At 45.8% G+C, this 25,247-nt stretch overlaps 2 protein-coding genes across 8 annotated transcripts in view; one reads left to right on the top strand and one right to left on the bottom strand.

Annotated features, from left to right (window-relative positions):
- Positions 1-5,123, bottom strand: part of GRM1 (glutamate metabotropic receptor 1) — a 180,220-nt gene extending 175,097 nt beyond the window's left edge. For 4 of the 6 annotated variants that reach the window (XM_038132729.1, XM_038132733.1, XM_038132735.1 and 1 more), the window contains exons 1-2: positions 4,534-5,123; positions 2,134-3,031 (exon numbers count right to left, since the gene is read on the bottom strand). In XM_038132729.1, the coding sequence (XP_037988657.1) occupies positions 2,134-2,896 (763 nt within the window). In that variant the 5' untranslated portion in view covers positions 2,897-3,031; positions 4,534-5,123. The other 2 variants (XM_038132731.1, XM_038132732.1) reach the window with 2 other exon arrangements.
- Positions 5,124-24,355: 19,232 nt separating this feature from the next.
- Positions 24,356-25,247, top strand: part of SHPRH (SNF2 histone linker PHD RING helicase) — a 46,473-nt gene continuing 45,581 nt past the window's right edge. For both annotated transcript variants that reach the window (XM_038132234.1, XM_038132233.1), the window contains exon 1: positions 24,356-24,450. The gene's annotated coding sequence lies outside the window, so the exon portion shown is untranslated. The remainder of the gene's footprint in view (positions 24,451-25,247) is intronic.

Raw genomic sequence — 25,247 nt, 5'->3', positions numbered from 1 at the left:
CTGACTACACTTTATCCCCCTATATCCAAACATAGCATGGATTGAGCAGCTCTGCTCAGACTATTATTCAGAGTGGCTTTGTGTTGTCTTTGAAGAATGATTTCACTTTTAACAATACGGTGAATGCATGGGACTTGAAACAACAGAAATGCAACCATTTACACCGATTTTCATGAATACTAACTTCACTTTAAATAGAAGGAAACAAAGTCCTCGGAATCTACCCAACAGCAATTGAGTGGGGTAAATAACTTGTCTGTCTGGAAAGAAATGCAAAAGTTAAAGCTTGTTACATAATTTCAGTGACATTTTTTGCTTTAATTTAACAATAAATGAATGGCAGACACAGATTAATAACAAAAAAGCAAATCTAAATCTCAAGCTGCATGTTCTTGAAATTGTTGTGACCTTTCCTAAGAGGAGTGTTGCCCTGTGGGCTACCCCCATTTTCAAAAGTATCACTTCAGAAGTCTAAAAATATCTTGCAACAATTATTTTTCATCAGTCAGTAACATTCATAAAAAAAATGCATTGAATTAAAATTTCTCACAAGCAATGACTGAAGTCGCTGCTTATAATGATCTTTTTTTTTAAATGAACCTTCAGAGGGTGTTGTCTGCTCCAAAAGAGATAAGGTCCACTAGTGTTAACAGGAGTGGGACAGAGTTGCAGTCAGTCCCTTGAGGCAACTCTTCAGGCACAGTGAGTTAGCAGAGCACCCCAGAGTGCCTCGAAGGGAGAGATGGCTATTTAGATCAACAATGAATTTACCCCTTTCATGTTTATTTGTCATTCTGGCCTTCCACGGGATCTCATCATATCTGTCAACAACAGAAAATCTCAATAGCTCATGTTGGAGTCTTGCTAGCAGCTCATTTTCTCATCTGAACAGGGCATAAATGAACTGCAAATGTCAGGTCATTGCTTCATGTTCTCACTTGTCCCCCAGCCCCCTCAAATTGAAGCATTTTCTGGTTTTGGTGCCCAGATCGATCCAGTTCCCTTCCAAATGTTGTAAATATGTAACCCTTCCTGGATTTTTTTTTTTTTGTTACAATATATGTTCTCTACCTCATTTTATTTAGTCATCTCTGTGAGAATGAAAGGTGTGGAGTCAGCTCAGTAAGCACAGGGAATCATAAATCAAATCCATACAGGAGATACACTCAGATAAACAGAATAGTTGCAAAGCTATAGCAATAACGTGGTCAGATTTGCAATTTTATACTTAGAAATCCCATTTTGAGGACCATAACTGGACTGCAGAAATATCACAATAATATATCACAAGTTTATTTTCTATCAAATGCAATTACTGCTGCAATTTATGTTGGTCCACCTAGCCTGGCTATAAACCAATGTCTCCTCTTTAAAATACCGTTATTACTGCTATTTTTCTTTTGATATTTAAAATTAAGAAGACCTGTTGACTAAGAACAGGTTGTGCAGAGTGATAGCTTTGAGTACTGCTCAAGCTGCGGACAAGATGCCTGAGCCTCTGCCTGCCCTTTCCCACGGCACCTGGCTTTGCAGGGACTACCTGGACAGGGGAGGGATTTTCAGGTTTCTTTCCTCGCTATTCGCACAGCCAGGAAATCAGTTCACACGCACCAAAGCCAGCAGCTAATCCTGGAGTCCCTGCCGAGCCCTGATCCCGTTTTGTCAAACTCCCGGCGATGGCAGTGACCGAGCGCATCAGCCCCACGGACTCACCAGCCCCACGGACCTGCCCCGGCCCGGCCGGAGGGGCGAGGCTGCCCGCCCACATCCAGCTGCTCACATCTGTTGACTTTTATTCACAAACACGAGAACCACCCTGTGTGCGAATGGGGACAGCGCCGGGAGCGCCGGGAGACGCCCGATCCCTTGCGGGCGTTCCCGCGCCGCCGAGCCCCGCTCCCGCTGCCCGCAGCCGGGAGACACCCCCGCCCCCCGGGGAACGGCACCCCCGCACCCCCTCCCGTTCTCCACGTTCGCCCCACGGTCCCCGCGGGTGGCAGCGGCCGGCGCCCTCCCGGGGAGGAGCCGCAGCCCCAGGCCGGGTGACCGGGCACCGGCGCGTCCTTGCGGAGCCGCCGGGAAGGGCGCAGCGCCCCGGACCGGCCCGGGAAGGCGGAACTGCCCCATACCCACCTTCCGTGTGCACGGCGGAGACGTAGGTCCAGTTGTAACGCTTGACGATGTCAAGCATGGCCCTGGCCTGCAGCGTGTCGGACGGGACCACCCTGAGGAAGTACTTGTACAGCGTTTTGTCGCTCAGGTCGATGCTGGTGGCAGAGTAGGCGATCTGGGGGATGTCGAAGAGCTGGAGCAGATTTTGGACTTGGATAGCAACTGAGCTGGAGCCGGGGCCGATGACCCCCGCGATGGGCTTTTTCACTCTGCTCTGGGGCTGGGTCTGCGAGTCGGAAATGCAGCGGGTGCCTCCGTCCCTGTCGTCCCTGATGGAGATGAGAGAGTCCCGTATGAACTCGATGCTCTGCTCCAGGGCCACAGAGGAGTGCCAGCAGGAGTCTCGGATCTCACTGCCCAGGGTGATGTTAGGTAGCAGGACCGGGTCTGCGTTAATTTTATCCAAAGTGTGAAACATGGCTTCGACTCTCTGGATGCCATATTGCTCCCGGATTTCCCCACACTTCCTCTCTGGCACTTTCTCGGCTGGTGGCTGGTGATGGACAGAGAAGAGGGCCCCGATGATGACATCCCCATCCGTCCGAGCCACCGACCGCTGTGAGGAGGCTGCAGAGAGAAGAACCTTCCGACCACCACTCTTGGGCAGCACGTCCATCTCCAGCAGCAGAGCGGGGAAAAAGACCAGCAGCACACCAATCATTTTGTTGCACGATGTCATCCAGACCCAGGTTACAAATTTCATGGGCTCCCCTTGCCTGCACATGGTTTAAGGACATGTAGGAAATGGCATCTGCTTCTCCCCGACGACAGCCAGGTTGCTCCAAATATCATCACAGCAAAGCCTCACAGCGTCACTCTTGAAGGTGCCAAGACAGCCGTCATCCTAGTGACTTTTAACCTGGTGGCATAGAAAGAGGGGATAAAACAGGCTAACCAGGAAATTCATGTCAAACCTCAGCTCGATAAAGCAACCCTGCACAGTTAGAGATGTCTGCTTTCTCAAAAGCCCAGGGCAATTTGCCTCAATGAGATGCTCAACAAGAAGTTTCAAGAGGGATTAAATCATGTACTTTTTTGCCTTGATATACGATCATGCATACTCACATATGTTGAATTTCTACAATCTTTTTTGCATCTGCATTTCAAGCCAAGGCAGCTACTCCTCACATCTCCAGCCAGCACACACACCCCCTCTGCCCCCGGGAAGTTTTAAAAGTTTCTGTAGGTAGGCAGCTAGTCAGAGAAAAGCCCTAGCCCGGCTCCAGCGGCCCCAACCCTGAAAGCAGAGTGACAAGCGCTTCTTCTCTTTGCATTCTGATTACCTGAAGGCATCTTTCTCAGTTTAGACATTTCCTTTCTCTGTCCATAATGTGAGCAAAACCAGAAAGCGAGCGGTCTGCCCTGCCAGCCACGGGAAATGTCATTTAAAGGTCAGCAAAGAGAGGACGAAAAAAAGCACTCTACACTTTAGATTAACTTTTCCGTGTGTAGGGGGCAAAACTGTAATCCAGTGAGGGACACGCACACGAAAGCAGGGGAAAATACATATTAGTTACTAAGGCAACCGCGGGCAAAGCCCCGATGTGCCTTACCAGCACGCCGGCCGTGCAGAGAGGCTTCGGGCGGGGAGCGGCGGCGAGCCCGGCGGCAGGACTCGGCAGCTTGAATCGCCGTGCCGGGAGGGAAGATGCCCCCGCCGCCGGGCCGCGTCCCTGTTGCACGGGGTGCCGTCAGCACCCGAGACAGCGCCCGGCAGCCGGGGCAGCCGCGGACCGCGGGCCCAGCCCCGCTGCACCCCCGCCCGCCGCCTCCCTGTCCTGTGTCCCCTGCCCGCAGCCTCCAGTCTCGCCGTCCCGACACCCCGCTGCCTCGGCGCTCAAGCGTCCCAGTGTCCCGCTGTCCCGGCCCCGCCACCTCCGGCTCGGCCGCCCGCCAGCATTGCGGGGCGCTTCCCCAAAACTTCTGCCCCCCGCCAGGCGCTGCTGCCGCGCTGGCCCCGGATGCACACGCACCGTGGCCGGCACACGCACACGCACTGCTCGCACACGCACACCCGCACACCCGCACACCGCTCCCGGCGCTCGGAGCCCGCCGCGGCACGCACCGCCCCGCGCTGGCCGCCGCTCCGTCCCTCCCCGCCGGCGGGCAGGGGTGCCGGGGCCGGCGGGGCTGCGTGTCCGCCGAGCGGCGCGGGGGGCTGCGGACGGTCCCGAAGAAGGCGACGTTCCGAGGGGAGCCGCCGTCCTGGCCGCGCGTCCGCACCCGCAGGCGGGCAGAGCCGCCCGGAGCTGGCTCCCGCGGGCAGCCCCGCAGCCCCGGCTGCCCGGTGCCATCTGCCCGCCCTGCCTGCCCCGCGGCTGAGCCCCGCGGTCCGCTCGCAGGGTCACCCCTGAGACGTACCTGGCCGGGTGAGGCAGTGGCTCCCTGCCTGCTGGGAGCGGGCATTGGCGGCTCTCCGGCCGCCCCGAGCTGGCACGCTGGCGGCGGGGCGACGGCTGTGGGCTGGGCGCGGGTGCCCTCTGTCTTCAGCACCGCTCCACCGCAAGGAAAAAAACAGGTCATCCCGGGCTCATCCATTATCTCATACAGAAGGTTCAGTCATTTTCTCCCCCTCCTTAATTTTTTTCGGCTATTGTCTTGTAAACGAGTAAGGAAACATCACCCGGAGCACGCTGCGGCTGCAGGGGAGGCGCTGGCTCTCACCTCCCGTGGCTCTTAATTCATTATCTCCCTGCCTCAATTAGCAAGAGCGAGAGTTAAAGCAAGAGGCTGCTGCTAGAAGGGGACCTAGACCACGCTCAGGAGACCCGAGACAACGAAACGTGCAGTTCTGCCTCACGGGGTTCACTATTTAAATAAATATTTCTATTTGGAGGAAAAAACGAAACAGAAAAAATACCTTGCAACAAGGCAAATCACCTGTAAAGATAAAGGCATAAAAGGCATTGAGAATGCAGTTTTCAGGTCAAGATGAACCTAAATGAAGCACGTGAGAGGCATGCCAGATTAAAATAATACCAGATTGAATAATCATAATTCAGACGACCTGCTTGCATCCCTAACAGAAGTCTCGGGTGTTTTACTTGACTGTATGAAAGTTAAAGTTAGATTACCTCCCCACTGGGAACTCTATAGATATTTGCCCTACTTTTGAAAGAAAGAGGCAAGGACAAACATTTAACTATTGCTCATTCAGGGACGGGTTTGCAGTGAGTGCTGCCTCAGGGGTGTCTTCTCCTTGTGTCAATATCTGAGCTGATTTTATTGTCACACAGCTAGTTATTTGTTTGCAATGTGTTGATCCACGAGCTGTGTTTATTATGGAGAACCCAGCCCAGAGGGTTGCTGGTGCCCTCTTTCCCTGCAGGTAATGCTTCCCAAGGAGGGAACCAGGGTCAGAAGGGCTGCCTGTCCTCTGCCTGTGGGCATGAAGCCTCCCCAAGGCCAGCCTAGGGCAGTTCTGCCAGGGCCAGATCTGGAGAGACATTCAGATGTGCACAAAAGGGGGAACAAATTCCCCTTCACCCACGTTTTAATGATAAAACTTTAGTTTCTGCCCTTGACACAACGAGCCTGCAGCACGGCAGCAAATTATTCCAATGGTTAAGTTTTGGTTTGCTTTTCTAGCTTTGGCAAGGGAAGCATTTGCAAATGCTCCCACTGGTTCTTCCCAACATACAGCACCCTGTTGCCCTCATCCCCTCTAACCTGGCACTCAGAAAGACAGCAGGTCTTTCTGCTGAGACTCGTGCAGAGCTGTCACACAGAGCTGTTTTCCCTCAGTGATGGTCTGAGTTTTGCTGAGACTGGAAAGCAGGTCACTGGGTCCTGATGCCCAGCCACGGCTGCAAACGCTGCCTCTCCCACCCCTGAAGCAGCAGCTGGGAGTAGGTTGGAATGGGCAGAAGTTTGGGGCTCAATATGAAGACATCTGGGATATCTTTAGGAAAGGCCAGGGAAAGACAGCACTGGGATTACAGTGGCTTTGATCTTCCCTTCCACCATGGGGGAAGCAAAGGATTTGCCCACAGGGAAGTAGCCATGGGCAACCCTAGCACTTCTGTCTTTGTCCCCCAAGGAGTCATCCCACTGCCTTTTGCCCCTGACTCCTACACATCCTGATCCTGCTGTGTCCCACAGATCTAGTATTTCTCCCCTCAGAAACAGCCCATGTCTCCAAGTCCTACCACCTTCACAAATTTCTTAACATATGGTCACTTTATCATCTGGTAACCATCCTTGAGGCACTACATGGGACTGCATTTTTTGCAGAGATATGAGCTGCTGTCAAGCAGGCAATCAGGGCAAAACCAGAGCAAGACTGGAGCTCTCTTGTAAGCAGCAATTCCTTTCCAAGGGAAATTGCCTGCTGTTGAATATTTTTTCTCTGTGAAATGAAGGACAAGTGAATAATTTTCATATCCCCATGTTACACAATTTAAAAATCACTTGGAGGTTGATTGAAATATTCTGTTTTGACGGCATCCAAAGAGTTTTGTTCTGTTTTCTTTTTAAACATTTTATACAATGCAAAACAGTTTTTACTTCAGATAAAATCAATCATTAACATAAAATGGATGTTCCAGTATTTATTCCAAAAAAATTCTTTTTTGCTACTCCTATTTCATTAGAATTACCTCTTTTAACAGAAAATTTTCTACTGAGAAAGTTCTTTTCATCTCTTATGAGAAAGGCCAGTGTATTGTAGAAAATGGTTTGAGAGGAGGTTTGTTTGGAGTAGCAATGGCTGAAGCCTGGAAACCTGGTTTGTTGAAATCCCACTTTTGGGAAGGCTACTCCGTCCTCTACTTCCTACCAAGAGAGACAAGCCAGATTGACTGTCTAGCTATGCAGACTCTCCAACTAAATTACTGGGGAGATTTAAAGCTATTCTGCAAGAATCAATGCTGCTAAAGTTATACAATTTTATTCTGCCTTGGAAACAAGCAGAAAGCTAGTGTATTCCTGTCTGAAATAAGTTGAAACATGTATCAGCTATCTGATAAATTGTCTCCAGTCCTTTTTATTCTGCTCAGTTAGCTGCTTTCTGTTCATGATTTAAAACTGTCACCTGCTACATATAAACAGTGTGCGTGCAAAACATGCATAGGTAGCCCACTGTTGTAGATACTGAATTGTTTGCTTGTGACCAAAGATTTGGAAACATCATCTAGCAGGCTAGTTCAGATAAAACAGGGATTTAATCTTACAAATATATTCATTCTCTTTTGAATTTTCTCCTTTTCTCTTAGCAAAGTAAACATTTCTCATAGGTTTTTGTTTAAAACATGTGCCAGCTACAGCATCATTTTTTTACCTCCTTTCTTGTGTTTAGGCTTTCAAGTTGCCCTATCTGTAAGAAATAAAGCAACAGCATTTTTAAGTTTTGATTGCTTACACTTATTTGCTGCAACAGCTAAGAAATGAACATAAATGGATCGATGTCTGTACATATGGAGCTTTGTAAAGGTCTGATTGCTCAGCTGTTCCTTGTACTAGTAGATCCATTAAAACTAAATAGGATTAACCCATGAAATTTAGGACTCACTTCTGAGATACTTAGAAACTTGCAATAGCTTCTACACAAACCTATGACTGTCTGGGGTTACGGGGTTACTCTCTGTTTTTTGGGGGGTTTTTTTGGGTTTTTTTTTTTTTTTTGACAGGAATAGACACCCCTTGAAACCCAAGGATTCCCAGAAATTTGAAAGCTAACATTGGTATTCATCCAACACCCTCTTGCCCACTGTCTCAAGTCACACTGTTGTCAGCATATTGTACAGATGTAGGTGATTTTACATCCTTTGAAAAAGTTCCTCCACTGCGGCTTTCTCAGGAGGAAAGTGTCTGCCTGGTTATGATTTCAGATGTCTTTCAAACAAATGTGAGAACCAAATCAATGCAAAATTCAGTATTCAGGGATGTCTTGTAAATATTTTACACTCTCTGAGGGTTGTAGACTCCATGAAGTGATAAATAGCGCAGATTTATTCAGACATTCAGCAGTTTTCATCTCTGGCTAGCAGAGCTGTTAATAAGCTAAGAGTAATTCTTTCTACATTTAAAAATAAGCGACTGATTGCTTTTATACCTCAATAACAAAAAACTTTAATCAGAAGTGCTTCATACCAACTGCTGAGGAAAGAGACTGGAAGAACGTGGTCCAGAAAACAAAGGGCCTGATCTCTCCTCTGCAGAAACTCACCTCACAAAGGGTTCCCTTGCCACAGGCCTGTGCCCTCCAAGCAGTGGCATGCAACAGTCAAAGGCAGCTGGTTTCCATTCCTTACAGAGAGGGCACATCTCAAATCTTGAAGGTTTTGAAGGTTTCTTGGGTGTCTGCTCTTGTGAAACCCAAAGACAGATTTTGGTCTCATGGCAATGGGGATGCTCCCAAACAGTGAATAAGAAGTCAGATGAATGTCTTCTTTGCTAACCAACATGACTACTCAGTCCGGGATAATGTTTAAAATCATTCCTCTATTTATTTTCTAACTGCAAAAATGTACTTAGGGTGCCCCCTAGGCCAAAATGCTCCACAATGTTTACAACATCCACTTCCATCAATTCTATCCAGTTCAATTAATTTTGATAAAACCCCCTTGCCCTGAAATCCCCTGATTTCCCTGAAATTACCCCTTGAGAAACAACATGAGTAAATAGATAATTTTCTGCTGGGACTTGCATTCCAACAAGCTTACGCTCCATCAAGCCAAAAAGAAAAGTGCATTTCAAAGTCAAAGGTCCACAGTTCCTGAGCATCAGACTGTCCATTTAAAATCCACAGACTTCTAATTTAATTTGGAAATGTCAGTCTGAATCATTCTGGCTGAACTCACCAGACAGGGACTTATATCTAAGTGTGAAAGGAGAGACAGTACCTTGGATATATGGGATTTAATACAAATTGACGAGACAGGTCTACTTAATTAGATTGTAACCAACAGGACAAGTAATTTAACAAGAAGTCACCATCCTTTATGGAGACAGATTTGGTACTCTGTGGGAAATATGGCAGCTGAAGTATCAGCTAGCCAAATTTTCCAGTGATTTTCAAGGACAGCTCCTTGTAAAGCCATCTGCAGGAATTCAGTCTGGTACCAGTGAAAACTGGTAACACCTACATATGGAAAGGAAGTCCTTGCTGTGTGGATGAGGAAAAGGTGCTCCTGCTCTCTCCTGCCATCTCAGCTTTCAGGCTGCAGCCGAGTGAAAGAAAGACTTTATGCTGCAGATTGCAGCCACAAATGGCACCAGTGACTTGTGAAGATGGAAAGTTTACTCCAACTGTACAATGTAACAACACATCTCTGCACTTCTCTGAGAAAAACTGTACGCAGCTAGTAATTTCTGACATTTTCCCCATGACTACAGTAATCACTGAAGAAAACAGCTCTGTGTTTACTGGCTGTTGTGCCCTTCATTTCTCCACACAAAACCCTTATAAACATTTTGTAAAACAAAAAGAAGGGAAAAATAATTTAAAATCACAAATATCAGAGATGGAAAAGCAGTCTTTTCAAAATGAGAATCTTTTACACATGACTAAAGAATCAGAGGAAGTTTTACAAATACCAGTTTAACAAGTAAAAAATGTGTGATAAATACGTGACATACTTTAAAGAACCTTTCCCGTGCTTAAAAAAAAATTAGAAAAGAAAAGGAAAAAAAACCCAAATTAACAAGTTGAATACCTCTGGATATTAATTTTTCCATTTGCAGTCTGTTGCTTTTTATGTAAGACTGTATACAGGATGCTTTATCAGCTTCCCTAACTACCTATTTTTAAAGTCTGCAGTAGCAAATAAAATAAGGACGAATGGAATACCTTAAAGATTAGTAGGATTTTGTGGTGACCTTTAACTGAAATGATCTCATTTTCTATACTGCACCTCCTTTATGCATTTGCAATTGTTCAGGGTGGATGGAAAAGATGCTTTAACATCACTGCCAGCAGACTGGTCAGCTTTATTCACTTTTTTCTTGCTATTCCTGGTTGCAAATGAACTCAGAGATGTCAGCTAAGGGAACTTCCAGCCCATTGTTCTAGTTTCACAACAATTATTTTCATTGTTTTTCTTAATGTATGTAATGTGACAGAATAGCACATCACTGTGTAGCAACTCATTTAAAAAAGTAAATCTGTGCTTGTTTTAGCTGGGATAGAGTTAATTTTCTTCGCAGTAGCTGGTGCGGGGCTGTGGCTTGGATTTTTGCTGGAAACAATGCAGAGATAACAGAGAGGTAACACAGAGATGTCTTTGTTACTGCTGAGCAGTACTCATACAGAGCCAAGGACTTTTCTGTCTCTCACCCCACTCCACCAGCAAGGACACTGGGGGTGCACAAGGATTTTGGAGGGGACACAGCTGGGACAGCCAACCCCAAGTGACCAAAGGGATAATTCAAACCATGCAACATCATGCTCAGCATTTAGAGCCAGAGGAAGAGGGAGGAAGGAGGGGCCATTTGGAGCAATGCAGTTTTTCTTCCCAAGTGACTTCTACATGTCATGGAGCTCTGCTTTCCTGGGGATGGCTGGGCACCTATCTGCCCATGGGAAGCAGGGAATTAATTCCTCATTTTGCTTCACTTCTGTGAATGGCTTTTGCTTTACCTATTAAATTGTCATCTTAACCCACGAGTTTTCTCATAAAATACCACGTAATACTGTATTTATTTGTAATATATAGCTATTTCTTAAAGCAAGACATACACAACAAGAATCTGATACCCAGAAATAGAATGAGGATATGGTGTACAAACTACGCTCCTTCAACTATTTGCAAATTACTTGATACATTTGTTCAAAATGTTGATGCAGAAATGCACCGTTCCTACAAAATGAGAGGATAGTTCACAGCACTATAAAGAATCAATATAAAAAATAGTTCTCACTAAGTGCTTACACATTTTCTGACATCTTCTGTGCTATAATAAAAAAAAAGAACAGTGTCAGATGACATATGTTTCTTTAAATACTTATTTATAGTCATCATAAGGAGTTGCCTTGATAACATAAATTGCACAGACTTTATCATTTTGACTTTCCATACAAGCAATGCATTTCTGGAAGTATTTCATTACTTCAGGATCTATTAGAATCATTGTTGTAGCTCTCTTTCCCCTCATTTCCCTGACAGTATGCTGCTGCAGCTTTGATGACACATTAATTGCTTTTTCTCTGTGACTTCCTTCTGGTGAAGTGGCTGCACTGTCTCACTGGCCACCTGCCACTGCAGAGATGCCAAGACCTTGATCCTCACTGGGTTGCCCGGCTCCTCAGCTTGTTGCTGTGACTGGTTGGTCCTTGGGGTGCTTCAAATCCCAGCATCCCGGTTCCTCCAGAATCAGACATTCTCTGTCTTGTCCCCCAATGCAACTCTATTTGACCTAACATTGTATTTATCACAAAAATTGCATTTATTAAGGCAGGAAAACAAACATCAAGTGCAACATGACCACGGGTGATAAAATGGCTGAAGTCCAGCTGCTCCAGCAGCTTGAATTCATTGGCTGTGAATGCCTGTCCTCAGTAAGTACATTCAAATGCTTTTTATCTTGAATTTCTATCATCTAGTTGCCTTTTGTCATCCTTTCTCAAAGTAGGCAACATTTCATTCGTATCTCTCTTATGATTAATGGCTCACATTTGGTTCATGGATTAGATCACAGACCTCCAAACACCGTACTTGGATGTGTGCTCTCCTGATTATCTTCCCTAAACCCTATGATAATTTTTTGGCTCTACCTGAGCAAAACATGCTTACAAGGCATTAACAGATTCTGATTTTCTGTAATCATTGAAGTTACAATGTTCTGAAATACCAGACCCTCTCATACACTTTGAATTGGACTTCAAGAATACACCTAAAACCATTAGTTTCTTTTAAAAAATCTTACTATTTGTAGCCATGGGGCTGAATTGAAAATGATCAAAAAGGAAGGCCAGGAGCAGTGAAGAAAACTCAGAGAAGAGCCTCACTCAATTAAAGAACACTTCTATGTTCTTTGTCTAAAGAAATATAGCCAGCATGTTAACTGTGCCTATTGCCTCCACAGACCCTCCTGACAAAATACCAAAAATATTCAGAAGGCGATTGAGGAAAAAAATCCACTGAAATTTGGAAAGGTCTCAAAGGTAAATACATTTGTCTAAATTTTTGAATGTCAGTAGGCAACTAAAAGACATACACCAACATAAATACCCACACTGGGAGAGAGACAGGTAAAATTCTTCACTCTGAGGGGAGTGAGGCACAGATATAGGCTGTCCAGAGAAGCTGTGGATGCCCCATCACAGGAAGTGTTTAAGACTAAGTTGAATGGGGCTTTGAGAAACCTGGTCTAATGGAAGATGTCTCGGCCTAGGGCAGGGGGCTTGGAAGCAGATGGACTTTAGGGTCCCTTCCAACCCAAACCACACTATGATTCTGTGCAATAACCAGCAGTTGCAAGCAAGTGCCCAGGCAGCACAGCTCTGGGCCAGCTGCAGGATGGGGTGTCTCTGTCCTGGGGAGGTACAACTAAGTCCTCACGAGAGATGACTTTCAGGGATGGAGGACGGAGCAATCATTAGGCAGGCTGATGATACGTGCCTGGTTACAAGGTTTGTGTAAGGAAAGTGGGGTCCTCACAAAACCCCTATTCCTCCCATGTATGTAAATCATGTAGATTTACGTGTAAACAATGTAGATTATTAATTGTAACTCACAAGGTGACTCTCAAAACTTGTTTAGCAATGACCAGATCAAGGGACAGAAAGAATACATGGCTGAGAAGCTGCATTGCCCTACTGTAAATAATAGTCATAGGTAATCAACCTTTGCTTCAATAAATTAGAGAACTCACTAAAGAGAAAATGTCTAAATAGCAGTTAGTTGCATTGTTTAGAGAATGTCCACATATCCAGGATGATTCTATGTAAACAGTGTGTCCTTGTGGTTTTCAAGTTTTCTGTACAAGTCTGTTGTGAAGGCACATACTAATTTCATGGCGTAGTCTTTATTTTTATTCTAGAGGATGTTTTCTCAATAAATATAGTATATGCTTGTTTTCATAGCATATGCTTGGTTTTGTTTCCTCTTTTCTTAGCAACGGCTTCTAAAAAGACTCCTTTCATCATCACTGCACTTTTTATTTAGCTGCAAACCATAAGTCCCCAATAAAATAACCCAAACCAGCTCAACCAATTTGGCAGCTGCTGTCACTACAGTAATAGACAGCTATTGATTTCCATGTCTTTATTTAAATTCAGCTAATGCTTGTGCTGCAGCTTGTGCTGCATCTCAATTCCTATTGTGTTTCTGATTTCTAAATGGTACCTGCACTTCATTTATCTTTTCTTTAGCTGGCTTTTATTTTTCTCTAAATTCCAACCACTGTCAACAGGGGACACAAATCTGTACATCACTCTTCTTGCTCTCCTTTACCAGACAATGTAATATGCACCACTCAAATTACACATTTTCAATCAATTTTCTAAATCATCCCAAAATTTGATTCTTCAGCCCAAACCCACATGAAAAATTCTTTGTGTGCTTTCATTTTGTGACTACATAGACTGATGACACATGTATAGGACTTAATTCCAAAGAATATTTGGACATATGCTTAACTCCACCCTCATTTAACATAGCTTTTAAGTTTTTGCCCTTATTTTTTCTTTTAGAAATTGAGGAGGAGGGTAAGGAGAGGAATCCAGGGATATGTGGTGAGAAGACTGCCTTCAGCTTTGGTTATGTACTCTGTTTTTAGTTTTGTTCATTAATTTCTAGTATAGTAAAATTTAAAAATACAGTAAAACTAAAACACAAATATGTCTACCCACTAAAAATTCAGAGGAAGTACTATTCTGTGAAGTGAGGTCCACACCTGTTTTCAGCTATGCCTTCCACCTCTGCATATACTTTCTAGTTCAAAACCCTCACAGCTGAAGAAACAGAAATCTTGGCTCATTAGGTGTCAAAGGAAGAACTGATGCTGCAAGACCAGAGTTCACAGAGGTTCCTTGAGGCTGCAGGGTATGTGTGAGAGAGTGGAAGGAGTGTTAAAAAAAGTCTCTTAACATTTCACAGTTGTAAATTGTACTTTTTAGAATGCTGAGATTAAACTGCTTCATCTCTTTTTCCGATTTAACTATCTTGGTTGAAGATATGAAATGTGGTTGAGAGGAAGATGTTATTCAGTTGGATCTATTTTTAATTTTGTAGTGTAGATAATGTATTCAAAAACCTTTGCTTTGAAGGCAATCTGCATTCAGTGCTGGTAAGGAGTATCAAATCTTTACACAGTTTATGGGATAATTTTGATTAGATGCAGTTCTTACTCTGTGGACAGAAGTGTACAATACCTACAATAATTATGGTAATTGTTTAGTGGAAGTCAGCTATTCAGGAGAAAGCTATTTGTTTAGCATATAATAGTTCAGGCTGTGAGATAGGGAAGTATCTGCAGCTGAAGGACAAACAATAAAGACTGCTTAGGAGCAGGTTGTTCTTATGTTACTTTAATTGATACGTATCTTAAAGATCACTCAAATTGAAGTTTTCTTGCTCCATACAACACTAACGTCACCAGAACCCCTCAGAAATGCAAGGCATGTATGGGGAACAACCAGCTTGGCTCCTCAGGAAACCACCTTGTCTGTGCAGAAGCAGACGTGAAATGGGCATTTTGCCTGGGAAAGGCGGCACCAAAACACCAAACCACACCAAACTCTCATCAGGCAAACCCAGCCCAAAGAAAAATTTTGGCTGAGTTCAATCAGGCCAAACTGCACAAGCTCTCAAGTCACAAGAAGGTGAAACAAAAAATCTGTGAGGATTTACTTGGTGTAGATGCTACCTCTATTTCCCTTCTCAAATGATGCTGGGTTTTTGGTTTGAGAGCAAGGATCAAAAATTTTGAAACAAGACCAGCAGCTGCAATAATTCTTCTGGAGTTGCCAGGGTGAAAAAGCAAAACAAAACTTAGCATCCAGGCTTACTTTTGGTGGATAACCCATAAACAATGGTGAGTGGCTGGTTCTCTGCAAATAACCTAACCTTTCTGCACTAGCAGAGATGTGTCTGCAGGTCTTCTGACATCACACTCCTCAACAATGCCCTAATCTGTGCCCAGAGCAGGACCAACCACAGGGCAGCAGCAAGTGCACGGAGTTCACCTGACTCTTCTCCTTTCTAGGATCCCATCAGCAGCAGCATGTGGCACTGCCATACTTCTAATCACTTGGGTTAAAATTGGATAATGCAGGTATTTCCCACCAGGTTCATCTTTTCTGGAAGGCTTCCTGAAAAATGTGGTTTCCAAGTAGGAATGAAAGGAAAAACCACCCTTGGCCTTGGTACCCTCATTGCCCTCCCTGTGGATCAGATATTGCAGGGCTCTCAGGGAGCTGCTGGTGGTGGGAGACCTCAGCAGGTGTCTGCCAGGGCAAAGCCTGGCAGCCAGGACCCATCCCATCTCCCCAGACCAGCAGGGATGACCAGGAAGGGTCAGTCTGGGCTGGCAGCAACATACCAACTTGTGCTTTGGGCAGGAGCCAGAACTGTTACAAAATTGATCAGCCATAAACAAGATGCTTACCAAGCCAGCAGATAAGCATCCCTTGTTTTGCTGATATCTCTACATTCAACATTGTAGTATTGTTATTTATATCCTATAACATCTTAATCATTTATCACTTTCCGTCTGTGCTCCAGACCCAGGATTTCATCAGCTAGGAACATCTGCAGGTCCATAAGCATCCCAGGAGAATATTTTTGCAAAATTTTTGTATTATCTTACTATTGCCTAGAGAAACAAACCATAGTTAATGAAAAGTAATAGGTTGTTGGAAAAAAGGGAAAATATTTATTTTGTTCTGACCTCATTACTTTCTCTCACAATCATTTTTCAAATAAAAGCCTGTTCTCTCATCTCGATAGCTTCCAATTACCTCCTCAATTAAAAAGGTTTATTTTTACTCAAGCGGGGTCATGAGATGTAATATTTCATTGTTTCATTGTGTGACAAGGTGGGTTTTTTTTTTTTCCTGGGACAGTGCTCAGTGATGCACAGTAATTTCTGCTGACTCATTTCCCCAGTCAGAGAATGTGGATGCTACCAAGCCCAGCTGGGAGGCATGAACAGTCCTGTAGTACACAGATGGGGCACCATGTAGGACAATGCCTTGGAACAAAACCAGCCAAAAGAAAACCCCTCAGAGCACTGAAAGCAGGAAGGAGATTGGATTGAAGCATTGTTTATTATTGACATTTGTGTACAAACTTTGGAACTGTAGGGCTACATAACAGGTTATGCATCTACCCCAGTGAGAGCACAGCAGACACAGAATTATTTTTTGTTGTTTAACAGCTAGAACAAAATCCATACATCTGGGTTTGCCTGGATGGGGAAAGGCAAAGTAGAGAGTAATAACAAGAAAACATCTGCAGTTGCTGGAGATTAAAGAAAAATATTAAAATTTGATTACAAGTTTCTGCAATTTGAAGTGGCAAATATGTATACAAGTACTAAAATGTAGAAAAATATGTGTAGAAGTACCAAAATATAAATACAAATATGTATAGAAGTACCAAAATACTTAAATTGCTTGCACCACTTGTGCTGGTGATAAAACCACTAACCAGAGCTGCACATTTACATGGGCCATTCCATCAGCCCCCATTAGGCTGGGCTCCCTGTGGTACTGTGTAGGAAAACAAACTAAAATACATATTTGGAGTCCCAGACTAACTTCTCATCGCTCATTGCATTTCTAAATTTTAGGCCAAAGAGAGGCAACAAAAATGTAGTTTGATTAATAAGCCTCAGTGTACACTTATTTAGAAATACAGTGACATTTATATCCAGAGCAAACATCCTTTCTCATTAGTTACGGCTGTTGCCTTAGTGAGTTAACGCCCCAAGCCAAAGTAAAATCTCTGCTCAGGGATGATTCAGGCGCCTTTCTGCTACAGACCTGCTCCAGGGACCCACATGACTGGGGGTCTAAAGGCTTCTGCTGTCCTAACATTTCTCCCTGAACAGCAGCATCAGCTGAGTACCACCACACTCAGGCCTCTCCTGTTGCAGATTTACTGCACCTTTCAGGGAATAGTTACAAGGGACAGGTGCCAGTAGCAGCAGAGAGCAGCCAGTTCTGCTGCCCAGCTGAGATGTGCCTCTCTCTAATTCCCCTGTGGCTCAGTGTCACATCATATCCACCTCCCTGGGATACTGCAGACAGAAATATCCCTCTGCGTCCCACAGAAATGCAGCCTGGCACTATCCAGGTAAGGTGCAGCTCCCCGAAGCACTGGGCAGTTTGCTGACAGCTCTGGGGCATCTCCTCGGCTCTTCCTCTGTGCAGTCTGTGAGTCAGCACTGCCTGCTCCTGCAGCCCAGAGCAAAGGCACAGCCTGCCCTCTCTGAAACCTGCTGCTTTTTCTGACTCAGGTAGGCACCCAAGTGGGCTCAAAGGTGAATTTTGGACAGACAATTTAATATAATACTCCTCTGAAGAGAATGATTGTTAACCTTCTGCAATGAAGCTACATCCATCTTTATGTACTTGTTCTAACATCAAACCTTGTTAAACTCAAAGAAAACATCTGTGGAGGCAGGTTTTCATCAGTGTTAAATAAATACATTGATTTCTGGCTTGAGAACTGCAGATCTTTCTGTACTTCTAAGTTGATAAATCAAAGAAATAACAACCCTGATATAGTTCACATTTTCTTTGACAGAAACTACCAAGACTGCTTATCACTTTTTATGAGGAAATTGGCCAAAATAAAATAGTTCCAGAAGACTGAACATTTTTGTTTCAATTTTGATTTTATTTGCCTTTTTTTCCATGGTATAAAACATAGGTAAGAATTTTGCAAGCAATTTTGTATTTCTTGTTTTTTATATGACAGAGCAAGTTATGAATTCAAATCTTCTCTTGCCAGAGTGTGAAAATCAGCATTTTTCACTGCCAAGAAATATATCTCTAATAGGTAATGTCTGAAATATCTTTGTTGTGAGCATCCTTCAGCTCTCTTTCAAACCATTGTGCTCTGTATTATGTTACAGACATCTATATTTTGAGCCTAATTTTCCAACTGTTTTTACTAATTTTATTATAGAGATTTTATTTATTTAATTCCAGTTTTATTAGAAAGTTTATTTTTTCTCAGGAACTGCAAACTTTTCCTTTATGCATTTTTGTTACATTAAAAAAAAAAGGCTTATAAAAGGAATATCAAAGCAATGAAAACACTTTATTTAGGTATATATTTAAATAACTCAAAGAACTGGATTCCAAATCCTACATAGTAACTCTAGATGATGTCCTAGATGCAATGACATGGTTATTTTTTTTCCTGCTCTATATTTAGATAGTCTTTTTAACTGTCCTTTTCTCTTGGAAAAAGGGAGATGGGCTTAACTCCCACCAGTGACAGATCAGCTGCTGCTGTCAGTCCTGAGGTCAGGTGTATCACCTGGTTTTCACAAAACCAGCACGTAGCTCGGCTGAGTGGCAGATGGACAAGGGTGTACAAGAACTGTGCATACACGTGAGCTGAGACAGATGGCCTGCAGTGTGCTGTTCTGTGGGGGGCAGGCAGATTCCCCCAGGAGATGCCATGCTAAGAGGCAGAAGGGCACAAGTGATGCGTTGAACTTCTCTGTTTTGAGGAAACAGAAAAGAGTGGAAGCCCTGAAGAAGTGAAAACAGGGAAGTTTGCCATTGTAGCTCCATGGTGTTTTTCTCATGCTGGGTTCTTAGCTTACTGGCTTACATGATGGTTTCTGGCACACAATAACATTCTGCTCTTTGTAGCTCTCCAAAACGCATTTAAATCCTCCACTCTTTTGTCTCAAGCAGCATTACACACTGTGGATAGTAGCAATTATATGATAGCACTTTCAAGGTCCCACTATGACAGTTATACTATTTCCTATTATATATACCAAACACTCTGGAAGCTGGGTAGAGCTTAACCTACGAAAATAATTTCCTACCAGGCCACAGAATACCGATCACAATTTTATTAATCTGGAATAGACTGGAACAATATTATGCCTCCACTGGGGTCCATCTTTCCATTTCTGTCACATGGTGATTGTTAGCAAAGGAGCTGAATAGATTTCTCCTCCTAGTTAACCATCTGAGTAACACATGGGTTTGCTGAGGCACAGCTTAACATACAGTCACTGTAGTGCAAGGAACAGAGTCTATCTGCCCTCAGCTTCATTCATTTGCTACAAACATTCACATTTCCTGCCAGAACTAATTTGGAGGCACACAATTTTGATTTTCTTTAGAAGATTTCTGCTTGCCTTTGCAACTAAAAAAATACACCACAACAACTAGCATGCTGTTTTCTCCAGCCTCCCTCAAAAAAGAAACCCTTTGCAAAGAAGCACATCTTCTGATTTTATTTGCTTACTCTTTCTGGGCTTTTAAGAGTTGCTACTGAAAGCATAGGGGGATTTTTATTCATAGGCAAGGGAGGCTATGTTCTCAAGTGTGGTCAAAAAAATCACATGGTCTCACTTTATGTCATATTCTCTTTATACTGCTCCTTTTTTTTTTTTTTTTGTTAGATTAAATGGCAGTTATCTTCTTTCATGCACTAAAGTTCTTTAGAACAGGAGAAAAATTACTGGGTGCTAATCCCTAGGATCCTTAGTCATTAGCTGCTGAATAGAAACAGGGATTTTCCTACCTGCTCTCAACCCTTATTTCAAAAGAAAAGTTTGTAAGTGGCTAGACAGAAAAGCAAAACTCCTTCAGACAAAAGATGGACACAGTGGGTGGAGACCCCTTTGTACCCTCCTAAGAAATGCCTCAAACACTCCAGTGGAGCCACAACAGGCAAGATAACAGTCAAGTGTTCCATGAGATATGCCACAAGATATATAGCTAAGGGATTTAGGGATTTCCATGAGATGTGTGAATGCTGTGCTGAGTGGGACTGTGGGATTTGTAGGCAACTCCAACAAGGGAAGAGATGAGAATCTTGACTCTATTTTTCAGAAGGCTGATTTATTATATTATTATATATATTCTATTAAAAATGCTATACTAAAACTATACTAAAAGAATAGAGTGAAAGGATTCATCAGAAGTCTGGAAAGGAAAGAATGGAATGAATAACAAAATCTTGTGACTCTCAGAGTTGATGCAGCTGGATCTTTGACTGGTTATTAAGTAGAAACACCTCACATGGACCAATCAAAGATGCACCGGTTGCATTCCACAGCAGCAGATAGTTATTGTTTACATTTCTTTCCTGAGGCTCCTCAGCTTCTCAGGAGAAAAAAATCCTGGCAAAGGGATTTTCATAAAAATGTCATGGTGACGGGGGGGATAATCTTTATTCTTGCAGCCAAGTGGGAGTGCTGGTAAGGTGTCATGGCTCTGCTCTGCCATTTCACTAGACCCACAGTCTTTGTAATCCTTCTCTTTGTTCCTAAGTATAAATTGTTACTTTTACAAATAAATTGGCTGCCCTGCCCTCATTTGTGATGGCAGCATGGTCTTACCTCCACTTCTTCCAAAAGGAAAAACTGACATTTGAAATCCTTCATAACAGAGGCTGAGAATACAACCACCTTACAGACAAATCAACAGGCCTGCTCCTCTTTCTTCCCCAAAGCAGGGACAGCTCTTTGTGCCTCTGTGTTGGAGTGTACTTCAGAACTAGTGCTCCTGACACTCCAAAGTTCTCCATTGCTCTTAGAGATCTCCAGGATCTCTCTTGCTCTACGCTCTATGCTGCAGGACAGATGATCTCTTTCTCTTCCCCTCTCTTTTTTCTTTTCTCTCTCTACTTTTCTCCCACCCTCCTCTTTCTCATATGATATTACAAGGTTTAACAACATAGTGTTTTTCTAGCTGTGTGCCTTCATCTTTGCATTAACAAATGTGAATTTTTCTTCAAATAAAATCATTACTTGCTAAAGGACCTCTAGTGTTGTTTCACTGCATCTCCACCCAAGGGTATTTTCGAATCTGAGTCACTTTCCTCTCCTTCTTGAGTTGAAAAGTTCTAAGGGGTACTGAGTCTTGATCCAATAAGTGGGCAGGGAGAGCTGGGGAAGGCCAGAGTGTGACTGTTACCCTGTTTAGAGTTATCTCCTCCTTCCCTCGGCAGGAGGATCATGCCAAGGTTGTTTACCCTGAGCACCAGGAAAGATACTTCTTACCAAATGAGGGTGAGAGAAAAAGAGAGGCTCAGACAGATATTGTCATGTACAGCAGGCACCCTCTTTGAGCGATTGTGTTTTCCCCCTCCTCTGAAAGCAGAAATGTTACTCTCTTGCTTACTAGTTTTCACAACATACAGATGAGAAAATAAAGTTCAGTTTCACAAATGCTTTATATTCTAAATCTTTGAAGACCATCATACTACCAAAGAAAGCAAAAGAGAGGAAATTGAAGAGGAAAGCAAAAGAGAGGAAATCGTTAATGGACGACATGGCAATATGGAAATAGAAGAGTTAACTAAAGGGCAAGGCTCATTAAGAGATTCATGGCCATGTGAACAGCCCTGTAAATGAGTCTGTGAACAGATCTCACTGAGGCATGAATTGTTGTCCACTATTTCTACAAGAGTTCTGGAAGTGTATGATTTTCTTTCCTGTTTCTCTTTGCTGGCAGAGTCCAACTTCAAGTGGAGGAGGGTGAGCAGCAGTCACTGGTGGGGCTTTCTCACAGCATCAGGTCATCCTGCAGGTGCAGGACACTCACATGAGGAGTCACACCTTTGAGGTCCCATGAGGGACTCTACATTATCGCAGACTCACAGCATACCCCCCCCCAACCTCAGTAAATGTGGTGGAAGTTGTCCTCTGGCTGCCCTCACTCCTGCCATCAAGAGAGCCAGTTCACAATGAGAAAATTTGATATTCACATCTTGCAACACAAACCTAGATGTCACTCCTTTAAAAGTTGCTGCCTACCCTACCTATCCCTATGTGTAGGGATGCACACCAGTAGTAAGAGTAAAACAGGGTAGCTTCAGGAATTCCTAGCGAAGCACATCACTTCAGCTGCTCACTGTGCCACAGACTGAATCAACAGGCCTGTATCAGCAATGGTGTATCAGCAGGAACAGGGAAGTGATTCTCTCCCTGTACTTGTGAGGCCACAGCTCAAGTTCTGTGCTCAGTTTTGGGCCCCTCATTTCAAGAGGGACATTGAGGTGCAGGAGCATGTCTGGAGAAGGGCAACAGAGCTGGGGAAGGGTTGGGAGCACAAGTCCTATGAGGAGCAGCTGAGGGAGCTGGGGGTGTTTAGACTGGAGAAATAGAGGCCCAAGGAGGATCTTACCGCTCTCTACAACTCCTTGAAAAAAGATTATAGCCAGGTGGAGGTCAGCCTCTTCTCCCAACAACCAGCAACAGGATGAGAGGACATGGCCCCAGGCTGTGGCAGGGGAGGTTCAGATTGGACATTGGGAGCAATTTCTTCACAGAAAGAGTGATCATACATTGAAACAGACAGCTCACAAGAAGGTGGTGGAGTCACTGTCCCTGGAGGTGTTTGAAGAAAAGACTGGATGTGGCACTTAGTGCCATGATCTAGTTGACAGGGTGATCAGTCAAAGGCTGGACTTGATCTCGGAGGTCTTCTTCAACCTAAATGATTCTATGTGATTGTGTCTTCCCTTTTGTCTCTGTTCTGCAGCAATTTCCTGTTGTAACATAGGACTAAGTGATGCTTTTTAAGCTGATTTATTCTAGGAATGTGAAATTAAACATTGCAAATTAAAACAGCCAAACCACATAAGGTAAGGGCCAACACTCCAAAGCTACTGCACACCAAGTTTTGAACAGCTCTTCTGAACCCACCCTTTGAGACAGGCTGAAAATGGCAGAAAATCAACACAGGCAAGAAAGGAATTAATCTGGAAAAGCTAATAGTAAAAAATGGTTGAAATAATTGTTATTAAAGAGAACCCCACCTTCTTGCTGTAATGGGCTCTCTATTTGTGTATTTACAGCTGTCTACAATGGTCAGTCTGTGCATTTCACAGAATCACAGGATCATTTAGGTTGGAAAACACCTCTGAGATCATAGAATCCAACCTTGGACTGGATACCTTGTCAGCTGTACCACTACACTAAGTGCCATGTCCAGTCTTTTCTTGAACACCTCCAGGGACAGTGACTCCACCACCTCCCTGGGTTGCTCTTTTTATGAAGAAATTCCTCCTGCTGACAAACCTAAGGCCCCCTTGGCCCAGCTTGAGGCCATGTCCTCTCATGCTGTCGCTGGTTGCCTGACAGAAGAGGCTGACCTTCACTTGGCTACAGGCTCCTTTCAGGGAGCTGTAGAGAGTGGTACGGTGCCTCCTGAGCCTCCTCTTCTCCAGGCTAAACACTCCCAGCTCCCTCAGCCTGTCCTCCTAGGACTTGTGCTTCAGACCCTTCAGCAACTTCACCAGCTTCCCTCCGTAGTCTTTACTGAAGTGATATTTGTTGTTAAAAAATAATTGGCCTGATTTTGCCTTTTCACAGTGCTAAAAGCCCAGAAACTCGCTCTTTCCATGGCTCTTGCCAGATGCCTGAATAGTCCTCTCTCTTCTGCCAAGTGTTTCACGCACAAAATCCCAGAGTGGGTCACGACGGAAGGGACCACAAGGCTCCATGTGATCCAGCCTCCCTGCTCAGGCAGCATCATCCCAGAGCGCACAGCACGGCACTGCGACCAGACGGTTCTCGGGTATCTCTAGCGAGGCAGACTCCTCGGCCTCTCCGGACAATCTGCTCCAGAGCACGGCCACCTGCACAGTGACATTCTTCCCAGGTTCAAGCGGAAGGAAGTTCCCGCGCATTCCCGGGATCCCACCGCGTTCCCACGTCCTCACCCCCAGCGCCACCCTGCCCGCGAGCCGCGCGGCCGCGCCCACCGGCGTGACGTCACAACACCGCGCTCGCCCCGCCCTCATCCACGCCCCACTGAGGGCGCCGTCGCTTTAGCCCCGCCCCCTCGCCCTGGGTGCACCCAACTGCGCTTGCGCGACTCCCCGGCCTTCCAGTCTTTGTTCCGCTGACGTCAGGGAGGGGCGGAGCAAATGCCAGGTTTCCCGGAGCCCATTGGCTGCCGCTCGGGCCCGTGCGGGTGCGCGCGCTCCCCCGTGCCCGCCGGCCCCACCACCCCCGCCCTGCCCGGGGGCTCCGTCCGGCGCTGCCAGGGGCGGTGCGGTCTCGCGGCCCCCGGACCCGCCCCCCCCCCCCCCCCCCCCCCCCCCCACCCACCCCTCCGCGGGTGCGCGGGGCCCCGCCCGAGCCGGGAGGAGCCGCGGCCGCCGGGGCAGCAGCGTCACCGCTCCGGTACGTCCGCGCTCCTCGCCCCGCTCCCCTCGCCCTGCGCCCCCGGGGCTACTCCCCGTCCTCCGCTACGGCCGTGAGCGACCGTTCCTTCCGCCTCGCTAGTCTTCAGCTGCGCAGTGGCCGTGCCGCAGGCGGCGGCGAGGGGGCCGGGCAGCCCGAGGCCTGTGCGAGTGGCCGCGGGTAGCGGTGGATGCCGCGGGCCCGCCGCGCTGTGACCGGGCTGCGGCGGTGGGTCACCGCGGCCTCGCAGAGCCCGCCGGCGGCCGGCATCGCGGCGGTGCAGTGCCGGCTGCCGAGGGTATCGCGTTCCGCTGCTGGGCTCGCCTTCCCGAGCTCCCAGTCATTTTCCTCGTTCGAGACACCGGGAGCTGTCCGCGTCCCTGCGGCGGAGCGCCGTGCCGGAGGCCCCGGCCCTGGCCCTGGGGTCGGCGGGTGCTCGGCGCGGCGGTGGAGCCGCGGTCCGCGGGGCTGCCTCTGCAGACAGCCCCGGCCGCCTCCCCTGCCCCGTGCGCGGCTGCTGCTTCCCCTCGCAGGCACGGGCGTCTTCTGGCCGCTGGAGCTGCGGGCAGACCCCGCTGCACAGAGCGCTCCCCTCCGCTTGTCCCTCAGAGTGCGGTGCCCCGGCTGGCGTGCTCGTGCAGGCCGGCATGCCGCGGGGAGCCGTCTGCCTCTGGGTTAAGTGCAGCGTGTGCTCGCCGTCCGGATTTGCTTCGAGTGCTGTCAACATTGCTCCGTGTGCATGAGCGTTGTTTTGAAAAACTCGCCCTTCCTTCCCTGAAATCGGTTGTGTAATTATG

This window comes from Motacilla alba, chromosome 3, assembly GCF_015832195.1.
Source record: "Motacilla alba alba isolate MOTALB_02 chromosome 3, Motacilla_alba_V1.0_pri, whole genome shotgun sequence".
In the NCBI taxonomy this organism is placed as follows: domain Eukaryota; kingdom Metazoa; phylum Chordata; class Aves; order Passeriformes; family Motacillidae; genus Motacilla; species Motacilla alba.
The sequence above is the reverse complement of the archived record's forward strand: the minus strand, read 5'-3'. Positions and strand labels throughout refer to the sequence as shown.